The sequence below is a fragment of the Pteropus alecto genome, unplaced genomic scaffold (assembly GCF_000325575.1).
Source record: "Pteropus alecto unplaced genomic scaffold, ASM32557v1 scaffold101, whole genome shotgun sequence".
In the NCBI taxonomy this organism is placed as follows: domain Eukaryota; kingdom Metazoa; phylum Chordata; class Mammalia; order Chiroptera; family Pteropodidae; genus Pteropus; species Pteropus alecto.
In genome coordinates this window covers 17,590,187-17,603,789 of record NW_006432945.1, presented here as the reverse complement: position 1 = coordinate 17,603,789, position 13,603 = coordinate 17,590,187, and the positions used below count along the sequence as shown (strand labels likewise).

Below are 13,603 nucleotides of genomic sequence, written 5' to 3'. Positions count from 1 at the left end.
CCCACCGCGGGCGCTCCCCAGGAGCCGGGAGGCGTGCTGTCCCTGAGCCTCGGCTGAGCTTGCTGCCTGTCCCCTGCAGAGCTCCGGCGGCGGGGCGGCCGGGCCGAGGCCGAGTCTCTGGGCATGCTGGAGTCCGCCGAGCAGCTGCTGATGGAGGACCTGTACAACCGTGTCCGGGAGAAGATGGATGACAGCGGCCTGTACAACACCCCCTGTGTGCTGGACCTCCAGCGGGCCTTGGTCCGAGACCGCCAGGAGGCCCCGTGGAACGAGGTGGACGAGGTCTGGCCCAACGTCTTCATAGCAGAGAAGTGAGTCTGACCACGGGGGCCGCGACCTTTGTCCTGCCCCTTTGGGTGGCACTCCCCCAACTTTCACCCGGCCCCCGTCACTCCGTCCAGAAACCTGATGACCCCGGCCTCTCAGCCAGGCCCTGCCGGGGGGACGGCCCGACCCACCTGTCCACAGGCGGAGAGCCCCCTGCAGGATGCTGGAGGGCTGCGCTCGGGCCCCTGCCCGCGCCCCCCGTCATGCCTTGCCCCTCCAGGTGTCCTCCTGGGGCCTCCCTTCCCGCCAGAGCCTTGCCACACACCGTCACCATCGCCGTCACCCCGTGACATCCCCAACGACCATACGATGGGACATTAGAGCCACAGTGGTTGTCGTGTGTATTTAGCAACATGAGGAAATGTTGGCAACGAAGGATACATAGGCCGCAAAACACGTGTATGCAGGATGCGCTGAGTGAGCCCCACGCAGATGTGCGGGTGCCTTTGTGTGGGCGACAAATTAGCAGCACACGCGATAAAATGTTAATAGCACTTCTCTCTAGGAGGCGGTTCTGCTTTTATTTTCTTCTTTGGGTTTCCTTTGAATTCTACAGATCTCCCAGAGGAAACATACACACATAATCAGGGGGAAAAAAGTAATTTTATCAGCAGATTCCAGAATAAGTCTGAAAGCGACGCACTCACACCCTGTTCCTTCAGGGTCTTGCCTGTGCAGATGTGGCACCAACAGGCTAGTTTGTGAGCCTAATTTCTGCTGATCCATTGATTACTGGATGAGCTGTTCTCCCGACATAATTGCCCATCTGTCCAGAAGCGAAGGAGGGACTTGGGGCCCCCGGGGGACAGTGGGGAAACAGCTTCGAACACTGGGTCTTGTGCTCCACCGGGCAGTAATCGGTTGCCTAGAACTTGAATCCCAGAGCCCAGTGCCGAGTCCTGAGTGATCTCTGACGAGCTGTGTGGACCCAGAAACACTCACACAGTTGTCACCAGGGACCCCAGGCATCTCCAGGTGTCCCCAACAGATGGCCTGTGCTCCTTCTTGGGCAACCCTGTCCCCGGGGCCTCTTCAAACAAGGCTCCCTTCTCCTCTGCAGCAAAAAGGGCTCTGCGCCGGGAACCCAGACAGGTCCTTGAGCAGCCGGCCTCTCTCCGTGCCACCCTGGGAAGTCACAGCAGCACCCTGATCGTTCCCATAACCCTCAGTGGGGATAAAAATAATTGCCCCGTCTGCCTCTGCACTTTGTCACCAGGGTAAAATAAAGCGGTGTGTGTGAAAGGGCATTGGAGAATAAGCCAGATCCACACAGACCCACTATGCGACGATCGCCTCTGCCGCTTCTGAGTCTTGACACGTGTTTACTCCCCAGGCGTGCGACTCGAAGCTGGAGACCTGTGGCCCATCCGAAGGGTTCCTGACACACCAGTCCCATTCTCCCCATCCTGCCCAGGGCCTGTGCCTTCTCTCTCTTGCTGGGGCGAGTCCCCCGCCCCTTTCGAACACCACATTTGCAGTGAGCCCCGGACACCCTGGGGAGCGGAGAAGGCGGCACTCCCCAGCCGGGGCCCCCCTGACCGGCCCAGGCCGGCTGCATCTGGGGGGGAGGGCAGCTTGCTCGCTCCGACACTGGCAAAAAAGTGTCCCTGCCTCTGTCTCCCCAGGAGTGTGGCCGTGAACAAGTCGAGGCTGAAGCGGCTGGGAATTACCCACATCCTGAACGCGGCTCACGGCACGGGCGTCTACACCGGGCCCGAATTCTACACTGGCCTGGAGATCCAGTACCTGGGTGTGGAGGTGGACGACTTTCCCGAGGTGGACGTCTCCCAGCACTTCCGGAAGGCCGCCGAGTTCCTGGACGAGGCCCTGCTGACCCACAGAGGTGAGGGGGCCCGCCCGCCCTGGGCACTGGACTTCTGGCAGTCTGGGGGGGCACGTGGGGAGCGCTGCAGAAACCTGGCCGGGGCCGTGAGCCTGACCCACCCTGCGGAGAGGGGGAGGAAAGGCCGATCGCTCAGCCAGGGAGCTGGCACGTGCGGGCGAGGGACACAGGCAGGGCTTCTGGCCTTTGACTCTCCCACTGCAGTGAAGGCAGAAAATTAAAAAGAGAAAGGAAAATGTGAGATGCTGAGTGTGAGGCAGAGATCGTGGCGGGGACGGTGTGTTGGGGTGACGGCCAGCGCCTTGGCGAGGGTGTTGGGAAGGGGACAGGAAGGAAAGAGCACCGACGGCCCAGGCGAGCGCTAGTGCGAAGGCCCCGAGGAGCGTGAGCTGGGCCCGTGCGGGACGCAGGACGCGGTGCGGGTGAGCGCGGTGGATGCCGGCGCGGGCGGGGCCCGTCCTGCGGGAAGGCGAAGGCCAAGGTGCGGGAGTTGAAAGGCACCCGACCTGGGCTTCAGGGAGGTGAGCCTGGGAGCTAGAGAGGGGAGCCAGGGCTGGGGCTGTAGTCTGAGTAAGAGCTGAGGGGGGCGGGGTCCTCTGCAGAGGTGACGGAGGAGGGGCTGCGTGTGGCCTGTGAAATGGGGGACTCGGGACAAGGTGTCCAGACCCCGGCCTGGGGTCCGGCCTTGCCATGCTCGCTCTGGCCACCGAACTCGGCCTTATCCTTTATCCCGGGAGGCCCGTCGTCCTTAACTAGAGACCAAAGACGAAGGGGTCTGACCATCCTCAAACTGCCACGGGGGTTAAAACGTTAAAAAACCACCTGGCAAATAATGAGTGTTTTAAAATTACAGCTGTTACTCTAGTAAATAATACTGTTGATGATTTCTGGGAAGGTTGTGGCCTGTGTCACCACTGGCCGGGAAGGGTGACTTCTAATGGAAAAATTAGATAGATAGATGATAGATAGATAGATAGATAGATACATACATACATACATACATACATACATACATACATATATAGATATATCTTTATATATGTAAAAGGGGAGAAAATGTTTTTCATACATACATACATACATACATACATACATATATCTTTATATATGTAAAAGGGAGAAAATGTTTTTTTATATGTACAAAGTTTTATTAAGATGGAATTGATAAACTTTAAGCACGTGTATGCTATATATCTATGACATAGTTTTCTCCCCTTTCCAGTGCTTTTTAAAAATGCGCTCCTTCTGATCACAGTGGACTCCAGTGTGTCTGCCCTGCCCGTCTGTGGAGGGGGTGTGCTGGGCTGCTTTTCCTGGGCTGGGGGGCCTGGCGATTGCTCCCAGGGCCTCAGTGCCTCTGAGAACTCTGGGGAGGGAGGGGGACTGGGAAGTGCATCCCCAGAGACAGGAGAGAGGGACATTAGGGAGTGGAGGGCACAAGGAGGTGCTGGCCAGTGTCCGGGAGCGCAGGATGGCCAATGGGCTGGGAGGTCCCTGTCATGGTAGGGACACTCCGGCACTCCCCTGGGCCTGTCCCCTGTCCCTCAGGCTGCCTCCGAGACTCCTCAGGGGGAGGAAAGGCCGATCCCCCAGGCTGCAAGGAGCACAGTACAGAAAGGCACGGCCCCCGACCTGCCCTCCGCCCGGCGGTGTCCGGCAGCATCTGACGTGCTCGTGAGGACGCCTGGCTAGCTGTGTCCTGAAGTGAGCTGGCTGGTGACTCCCGCTCCAAAGGGAGCAAGTGAGACGGTGGGCCAACAGTGGTAGGTTGTGGCCTGGTCAGCCAGTTGAGGCGAGGTCCTGGGTGAGGGACAGCTGTCCCTGAGCTGGAGGTGGGTGGGGATAAGAGGGTGAACCTGTAGATTCTGCTCACTTACCTCCCGCTGGCGACCACCAGCTCTCGGCAAGAACGCCTTTCAGCATTGTTGGGCCTCAGGTCCCCTTGGGTCTTGCCTTGGTGTCTGACCTCCTATGTGCCAAAGGCATGGTCTTAACTGGCACAAAGATATACTAATAAAAGTCACCCTCGTCCCATATTGTTCGATAGGACTCAACCGATTTAATGAACATCTCCAAAAACTGTTGGCAAATAGGTTGGTGGCAGCCCAGAGGGAGGGCGCCAGGGTCCCCGGCTGCGTGTTAGACAGCCCTTAGGACGAAGGCACAGGGGCGTGGTCATCATGTTTGTGAAGGATGCAAAGCAGACAGGGAAGCTCGGGGATAACTGACTTATTGGAAGGTAGAGGCGAGAAGCTGAAGAACAGCTTATATCTACAAAAACATCAGTAGGAATTTGTAAAGTTATCCTTATGTCTGAAACATGATACAAGAGACACATGGCAATTAGGAGCGGTTTTTAAAAAGTCTATAGATTTCAGCCGATATAAAAGAAAATTCGAGTTCATTGTGTGACACATCCACCCACATCGCAAGCTTAAATGGCATCATGGAAGGCCCAGTGCCCAGAATGAGGGTGGCGAAGGGACCGCCCTGCTCTGTGGGTCAGCCTGAACCTGAAACATCTCGCTTCGTCCTGACACAAACTCCTAGGAAATAAACCGACAACATAAAGTTTGACCCAGGAGAGCGTGGCTAGTATAGTAATGGAACAGGAAAGGGTGTTTGAATAAGTTAGATCCAGGATGGCCAGGAAAAGAAAAAGGGAATTTAGCGAAGACTGTGACAGTGACCTCTGCGAAGATCTTTGTATGAAAGGCCTGGTCACTGTCAGCCCCAGATCGTCAGGGCAGGAGCCCTGAGTGCCTGCTGAGGACAGGTGCACTCTGCCCTGACATGAAGCAGCTGTCAAGAAATGAGAGTGAGGGGTGTGTGTGCACACGTGCGTGTGAGAGGGAGAGATACTGAGCTCCCTGTCCCTGGCAGCGTCCAGCAGAGGCGGGACGAAGGACGTCGTAAAGGGAGTTCTGGAGTTTCAGCTGCGACTTTGGCGCTTTCCAACATCAGTGTGCACGTCTCCGATTCCTCGTTCTCAGCCTCACTCTTTTCTTCCTTCTTCCTCCATCCCTCTTTTCATTTCTCCTCCCTCTGAGGCCGTGTGGCAGGGAGAATGTTGAAATGTCCTCCAGTGTTTCAGAAGCGGGGACAGTGGTTAGTTCCTTTCCCCCCACTCTGTGCCCAGGTTCAGACCAAGCAGGGATGTTTCCAAGTGCTCAGGCAGCCTCGCCGCCCTGTCCGATGTCTGTAATCGGGCACCATGATGCTTGACTGGACTGGACTTGGGCTGGGATGAAGGCCAGAGGCCAAGGAAACACGTAAAATTCAGCACATCAAAACAGTGCTTTAAAAAGACGAGCTGCAGGGACGTGCTGTGGTCACATCATTATTTCTTATGCTTTTTTTTTCTCCAGGGAAAGTCCTGGTCAGTAGCGAAATGGGCGTCAGCCGGTCGGCGGTGCTGGTGGTCGCCTACCTGATGATCTTCCACGACATGGCGGTCCTGGAGGCCCTGATGACCGTGCGCAGGAAGAGGGCCATCCGCCCCAACGATGGCTTCCTGAAGCAGCTCCGGGAGCTCAGCGAGGAGCTGATGGAGCAGAGGGACAGGGACCGTGGCCGGGAGGGGGGCGCTGGTGCTGCTGCGGAGGGCGAGGCCGCGGGGAGCACCCTGGGGGCCCGAGTGCAGGACCTCACCGTGGAGGAGGAGGAGGACGACATCGCCAGCCGCCTGAGTGGCTCCTCCCTGGGAGGGGCCAGCCGGGCCTCCAAGCCCCTGGGCCTCGGCGACGAAGACCAGGAGGAGAGGCCATATGAAGAGCGGAAGGGGGAGCAGGGGCCCCCCGCAGACACGGTCCCCCAGGGTGGGCACGACAGGGGCTGGGCCCAGGGTGGGGAAGGGCCCGAGGAGGAGGAGGAGGAGGACGTGGAGCGCATCATCCGGGAGTGGCAGAGCCGCAATGAGAGGTACCAGGCAGAAGGGCGCCGGGCGTGGGCGAGGGAGGAGCTGGAGGAGGAGGCCAGCGCCGGCTCCCCGGCGGGGGGAAGACGCATGCGCACCGTGAGTGAGCACAGCACCTCGGACAGCGTCAGCAGCCACGACATCCGCGTGCTGAAGCAGCAGCTGGAGCTGAGCAGCCGGCGCCGGGGCGGGAGACGCGACTCGGCGTCCACGGAGAGCAGCTGGGACGTGTGGAACCAGAGGCTGCTGGAGATCGAGGAGGAGGCCTCCAGGAGCTGCCAGCGCAGGAGCGGCAGAGAGGACGCGGGCGCGGGCTCGCAGGCGGCGGGCGGGCTGCGAGAGGACGACCGGGACAGCGTGTCCTCCGAGGCCAGCTCCTTCTACAACTTCTGCAGCAGGAACAAGGACAAACTCAGTGCCCTGGAAAGGTGGAAGATCAAGAGAATCCAGTTCGGGTTTCACAAGAGAGACTCGGAGGCAGCAGACAGCAGCGGTGAGCAGGGCGCAGAGGAGGCCGCGCGGGGGCCCAGGGTCTCGGCCGCCACCCTGACGGCCTACCAGGCCTGGAAGCTGGAACACCAGAAGAAGGTGGGCAGCGAGAACAAGGAGGAGGTGGCGGGGCTGGGCAAGGGGGAGGACGCCGCCCTGGCCAAGAAGCGGCAGCGGCGGCTGGAGCTGCTGGAGAGGAGCAGGCGGGCGCTGGAGGAGAGCCGGTCCGTGGGCAGCTGGGAGGCGGCGTGGGCAGCTGGGAGGCGGGCAGCTCGGCTGCTGGTGGGAGCCTCCCCCTGTCCGCGTTCTGGTCTGCGGCCGCCTCGGTCAGTGCCGATGGGGACACGGCGTCGGTGCTCAGCTCCCACCCGTCTCAGGCCGGGAGCAACCCTGGCGGGGGCTGGGCCTCCAGCCCTTCCACGCCGCTGCCGAACCTCCCAGTGGGGCCGGGGGACACCGTGTCCATCGCCAGCATCCAGAGCTGGATCGCCAGCGTCGTCAGCGAAACTCTCGCCCAGAAGCAGAATGAGATGCTGCTGCTGTCCCGCCCGCCATCTGTGGCCAGCTCGAAGGTGGCCCCAGCAGCCGCCTGCCCGGGGGACGACCAGGGCTCCGTGCTCAGCGGTCAGAGCACCTCCTCCCTGGGCCTCCCACCCCCAAACCAGGCAAGACCCAGCTCCGACTCGCGGTCCACACTGTCCTGCCACAGCACGCCGGACCCCAGGGCGGACGGCGCGGGGAGCCGGGCGCGGGGGCCCAGCAAGCCCGTCTACAGCCTCTTCGCCGAGCACGTGGACCTGCAGGAGCTTGGCCGGAAGGAGAGGGAGATGCAGCTGGAGCTGAGGGAGAAGATGTCTGAGTACAAGATGGAGAAGCTGGCCTCCGACCACAAACGCAGCAGCCTCTTCAAGAAGAAGAAGGTCGCGGGAGACGAGGCCGAGGACGAGGACACCGACAGCGCCATCGGGAGCTTCCGGCAGTCCTCCCGCGGCGACGCCCAGAGGCCGGACGCCGACGCCGGCTCCTCCCTGGCTGCCTCCGACCGCCCGGCGAGCGGCGGCCGGGCCGGCGCCGAGGTGGACAGCAGCATTCGCAAGTGGCTCAGCGGCCTGGGGGCGGAGGACAGATCCCCTCCGCGCAGCGACTGGTCTGGCGGCTCCCAGGGGCGGCGCAGCAGAGCGTCCCTGCTCCACACGGAGTCCAGGTCCTCCAGCTACAAGTTCTCCAGGTCGTGGCTGGAGGAGCAGGACACCCACGCCCACCGCGACGGCGGTGGCTCGGTGAGGAGCAGCTCGCGGGTCTCGTCCTCCTCCACCCGGGAGGGCAGCGAGACGCACGCCTTCTCCCGGGCCACGTTCAGCGAGGCCTCCGGCTCCCGAGAGGCCAGCCCGGAGCCCTACTTCTTCCGCCGGACCCCCGAGCCCCCCGCAGGGCCGGAGTCCCCGGAGCCACAGCGTCCGGACTGGGCCAGGCCCGGGGACCGGGAGGACGTGGAGGAGTCCTCCAGGTCGGACTTCTCCGAATTCGGAGCCAAGAGGAAGTTCACCCAGAGCTTCGCGAGGTCCGAGGAGGAGGGCGAGAGGGCGAGGACGGAGCGCAGAGAGGAAGCGCGATTCGCCTCGGGGCGCCGGGCCCAGCACCGCACGCGCGCCGCCGGGGAGGAGCAGGAGGAAGCGGACGACGAGGCCATCATCGCTGCCTGGCGACGCCGGCAGGAGGAGACCAGGACCAAGATGCGGAGAAGGCGGGAGGATTAGGCGTCCAGGTCGGCCTGGGAGAGGTCGAGGCCGCAGGGCCAAGCCATACAGCTCAGCGCTGGGCTCAGGGTGCGCTTGCCACTGGCCATCGAGGGCCGGGGATGTGGACTGGGTTCCCTGGGGGGCAGAGGCGCAGTGAGGGGTGCCAGGTGGGGGGGGCAGGGGAGGAGAGCCGTCCCTGGGAGGGGCCAGACCAGCGGACACCAATTCCCGTCGTCCATCGTCCGCTGAGCTGTGCCGCTTCATCACGCGTCTGACGGTGTCCGCCGCGGACTGGGGGTGAGTTCGCCAAGGCGGAGAGCTCGTGGGGTCGCCAGCTTGCCAGGAAGGCGGGGGACTCAGGACAGGTTCTGCGGGTAGCGGTTCTGTCACGAGACCCAGGGAATCTACCTGGCGGCAAGTCTCACCCCATCCCACGACATGAAGTTCTGGTCGCCGCTTTTCAGTGTTTTGGATCTGCATTAAAATTGGCATGTTGTCTAATATTTCTTTTTTATTCTGGTCACTTGCTTTTTAAAAAAAAAAAATTATTTACTCCCTTTTTTGAAGCATATGCTAGACACTGGGCAGAAATCCAGACAGATGAGAACTTGCCCTGAAGGAGCTAATAGTTTTCTCGAAGGAGCTAGGCAGTAGACGAGGAGCTTGGACTGTTCCGAATGCCGCTTATTTACCTGCTTCTGCCTGCCCCTCCGTCCGTCTCTCCCTGCTGCATGGAAGCTCCGTGGAGCAGTCACGCTTCGCTGCTGTGTTCCCGGTACCTAGGAGCCAGGTCTAGCTGACAAGGCACCTCCAACAAACACTCGCTGTGGCTGAAGACCATAGCACCCTGAAAGAAACAGGGTGACACGACCGAAAACGGTGGGGTTCGGGGGGCTGATTGCTTTAGACAGGAAGCATCTCTCTGTTGAGGTAATAATTAAGCTGAACCTGAAGGATGAGAAGGGGCTGGCCAGGCAAGGACCGCAAGGAAAGACAGCCCATGAAGAAATTAATGGGGACACTGAGGCCTAGGAGGTGAAATCATGAATTACCCAAGGCCACACGGCTGCCATGTCAAAGCCAGAATTCAAGCTGAGACAGTGTGATTTCAGAGGCCACACGCCTCGCAGGGATGTGAGGTCTGTGATGTGCTCAGGGCAATGCCTGGCACGTGATAATTGCTCAGTAAGCATCTTTGCCATCCCCTACTGGACTAAGTTTGTAAACCGATCCTGTTTTAAAAGCACGGAATTCTAGATGAGCCAGTTAATCAATGATTCAGCACAGATCGTTTTTAGGATCCAAAGAAGTCAGTTCGTTTCCGTGTAGTTTCGGAGTGACCCGTGCCTCTTTTTCTTTGCCAATGAGTGGGTGAGATGTTCAGGGCGCGATGGGAGAGAGGACGTCACAGAGGATTCTGAAATTGGGGGGGATTCTGAGCATCTGTGGGGGGCACGGCAGTCCAGCCAGCACTCGGGAGAGCAGCCCTCACCTACACTGACGGCTGGCAGAGTTGCCGAAAGCATTTCTCCCCGAGCCACAACGCGGCAAGAGCTTCCATTGGCCCAGTCTCAACAAATGTCCCCCTGCTCCGAGGCTGAGGTGGAGGGGACGGGAGGGGACGGGAGGGGACGGGAGGGGAGGGGAGGGGAGGGGAGGGGAGAGATCGTGGCCCTCCTCTGAGCCAGCTCCAGCCAGCGGGCTCAGACCTCATTCACTGGGCGGCTGAGAGCTGTTCGGGAGGGCAGGCGTTTCTCAGGGAGGCCAAAGGGCAGGTGGCAGGCGTGACTCACTCCCTTTGCAGGACATTGAGAACATGCGGCTTAAGTGGGTCATCGTCTTGTTAACGCTTCTGGAACAGGAAGACAATGCAACTGCTTCCTGGTCCCAACCCAGGAGGCCACAGAGCTCTGTCCTTCTTCTTTCTGGAATTCCCTGTGGAGGCAGCTGCCCACCACTCTGCCGTGCTCCGTGTGGCCCTGCTGACACACGCAAGCCTGCCAAGCCAGCGGCAATGTCCCCATTTTGCAGATGGGGAGTCAGTCTTGGACGCTGTGCCCCGAATCATGACGTAACTGGAAAAACAAGGATCTGAACCTCGGTGTATCTGATTCTAAAGCCACTTTTTCTACCACACTATTTTGCCTTTAGGAAAGATCCTCCAGGGAGGATTAAAACCACAATGGCAGAGAAATCTGGAATGTGACTGCAGGGCTGCCGACAGACTGGCCATCCCAGATACGGTCCCCGAACAAAGCCTGCGCGCGAGCTGGCCTGCCACCGTCCTCTGTGCTAACTGCTCACTAATAAACACTCCAGTGCGAAGGAGCGTGGGGAAGATGACAAGCTCGGGGCCCCCAGGGACTGCCGTGCAATAGGAGCTCCTCTTAAAAGACAGGATGTTCAAAGAGGCTAAGGTTGCCGCACGCTCTCTCTTCCCGACTCCGGGGGGACAAACCTTCATTCTGGGGAGTCACAATATTGGTGTCTCTCAGACAGCTTTCTCCTTTTAAAGCTGCACGGCGCAGGTAGCTGTGTAGCTCTGGATTTATCACAAAGGCTGCGAGGGAGGTGGGTCAGAGCTGGAATGTGTGTGTGTGCGCGTGTGCGTGTGTGTGTGTGTGTGTGTGTGAGAGAGAGAGAGAGAGAGAGAGAGAGAGAGAGAGACAGGGGGTGGGGAGAGAGAGATTAGGCAAATCTCTCATCCTCAGTCTCTCCAATGGGCCCCTAGTCGATAGCAATGGGGTCTCGATGAATGGGGACCCCAGATACAGCCCAAATGTGGGCAGACGGGTCTCGCGTGAGCCCTCCTTGGGAGACGTGTATTGTGCTGCACTGACAATGGACGGCGGCTGGGACCTGCCGATAAAGGGACCCCTCGTGGCTGTCCTCCGTTCCTTCCTTCCTTCTCTCGTTCCGCGAGCGTTCACGGAGCACTTACTGGGGGACGAGAATTGTTCCAGGTGCTGGAAATGCAAAGCTGGATGAAACGCAGTGTTTCTTTCTGAAGAGTCTGAACACAGTCTGGTGAGTTCTCTAACAAAGAAAGGCACTCCAGAGCCTCGAGCGCACGTCGGCTTCAAATCCCAGCCTGAGACGCGTTCCTTTGAGTTAAGGCACCGGCCACAGCGAAAATGTCTGTGAATTAGAGATAACTCAGTGGCACGGATTAGCCAGTGTCCCTTTGAAATGAGACAGACGCGGAGAAAGTAAGTTTTGATGAGAAATATCAAAAGGTCCCGGAGCCCGTATGCTGTGTCAGAGGGATAACAAAGGAACGGCGAGGCCATTTGCAAATCAGGAGAGGACCTCCTCCCCACCTGCCCGCTCTGCTGTGCTCGGCTTCTCAAGGTATCTGTGTCTGAGCGCGCCACAGGGAGTCACAGGGCAGGACACAGCTCCCTGCCGAGTCCGGACCCTCCGCTACCCCACATACGTGTGTTTTCAAAGGCTACGTGTCAGCAGTTCAGCCAAGCCGATCGAGGCTTTTTATTTGATCGTGAAAATTGCGGAATTTTAGGTGATATTTACTGGACACAAAAACATTGCGTTTGCTATGATGGGACGCCGGGTGACTTTTTTCCATCGCATTTACTATAATAAAATATTTTCGTCACCCCGTAATGATAGCAACATGAACGAGGCACTCTTAACTCTGGCTTTGCAGGCCTAACTGTTGGTGAAATCTCAGCGTGAGGCTGAGTCTGTCCAGGTGAACGCCACGTGATGGCGAACGAATGGGTCGGCCATCGGATCCCCAGGGTGCCCCCACTGTCCCCCCACGCCCGGCAAAACTACAATAAAATATTTTCGTCACCCCGTAATGATAGCAACATGAACGAGGCACTCTTAACTCTGGCTTTGCAGGCCTAACTGTTGGTGAAATCTCAGCGTGAGGCTGAGTCTGTCCAGGTGAACGCCACGTGATGGCGAACGAATGGGTCGGCCATCGGATCCCCAGGGTGCCCCCACTGTCCCCCCAAGCCTAGCAAAGCCGCCGGCAGTGCTCGGTATGAAAGGCAAATGAGCAGAACAAGCTCATTCCATGCAGACCATTCCAACTTTCCTTCCCTTTGGCCCATAAAATGTCACTTTCATTATTGTGTCATCTAGTCACGTAAGATGACGATCATACTGTTGATGTCGTTATGTAAAAGCTAGGAAATGGTCTAGAAAATTTTAGAGTACAGCAGCGTCGGATATTATACTTTCGTCTTGTTGTTATGGAAAATTATGTTTCTTCAAGCCTGAAGCTTTAGGTTAATTTTCAGAACTCCGCCCCTTGACTTCCCCCGAAGACAGTCGCATTGGCCATACCCCGAGCTATCCCCCCATCTCTCCACAAAACCTCTCGACCGGTCTTTGAGCGCCTGCACCCCAGCCGCGTTCCCGGGGCTCACCGAGGCCTTCCTGTAGAGAAGCCAGCGCACGCCAGCTTCGGCCTCTGCGCAGTCTCAGTGTTCGGGCAACAGCCAGCAGACGACATTTCGATCACCACTTTACAGGTGGAAAAGCAGGTTCGGGAATTAAAGGAATCACTCACGGTTGACCAATTAGGAAAGACACGGTGGGGCGCCCACCTTGTACTTGGACCCTCGACCCCACGATTTCTCCACTATGCCGTCCGAATGATTTTAGTTTCAGATGCAAAGCAAGATGTGAAGGCTTTTCAATTTTTTAATGAAAAATCGATAATTAAAATGTGCCTATTACAACATCAAAGGCTCTTTTCTTTCTTTCTTTCTTTCTTTCTTTCTTTCTTTCTTTCTTTCTTTCTTTCTTTCTTTCTTTCTTTCTTTCTTTTTTTTTACTGTTATGGGTCAGCAACACGATTTCCCACAATTTTCACCTTCACTCCCCCTCTAGCTATTAGGCACTTTCTATAAAATTATCAGTTTTCTTGGGGTGATTTTTAAAATTTCCTCCTTAAATGGGATTCCGGTTTTCCTCAAAAACACCTTTACGATTCCCAGACACAGTTTTCCCCCTAAGCTTTTCTGGGTGGCAGTACCTTTTTGCCACCTTTTGAGTCTGGGCAAGAGTTGGACTTGAGGTTCCCACAAGCGTGCGGGTGCCACTTTGATCGAATGTGACTGCACTCCACGGTCACCTATTGGTCCGACCCCCATGGTTAAAAGTCTTAAGAGTGTTCTGTTCTTTTCTGCAGTCAGAACCTGCATGCCTCTGTAAAGCACCCAGTCATTCGTGTGTGTTTGTTTATCAGAGTCCATTTTGCTTCTCTGTATGACCGTGCGCTGGTCCCTGAATGTCGCCAGTGGGATTCGAGGC

General features: G+C 58.0%; 1 protein-coding gene across 1 annotated transcript in view; it reads left to right on the top strand.

Annotated features, from left to right (window-relative positions):
- DUSP27 (dual specificity phosphatase 27, atypical) overlaps nt 1-8,332 on the top strand; it is an 18,229-nt gene extending 9,897 nt beyond the window's left edge. Inside the window, 4 exon segments of the mRNA XM_006907829.1 lie at nt 80-311; nt 1,953-2,170; nt 5,539-6,821; nt 6,824-8,332. Coding sequence (XP_006907891.1) covers nt 80-311; nt 1,953-2,170; nt 5,539-6,821; nt 6,824-8,332 — 3,242 coding nt within the window.
- The last annotated feature ends 5,271 nt before the right edge of the window (nt 8,333-13,603 follow it).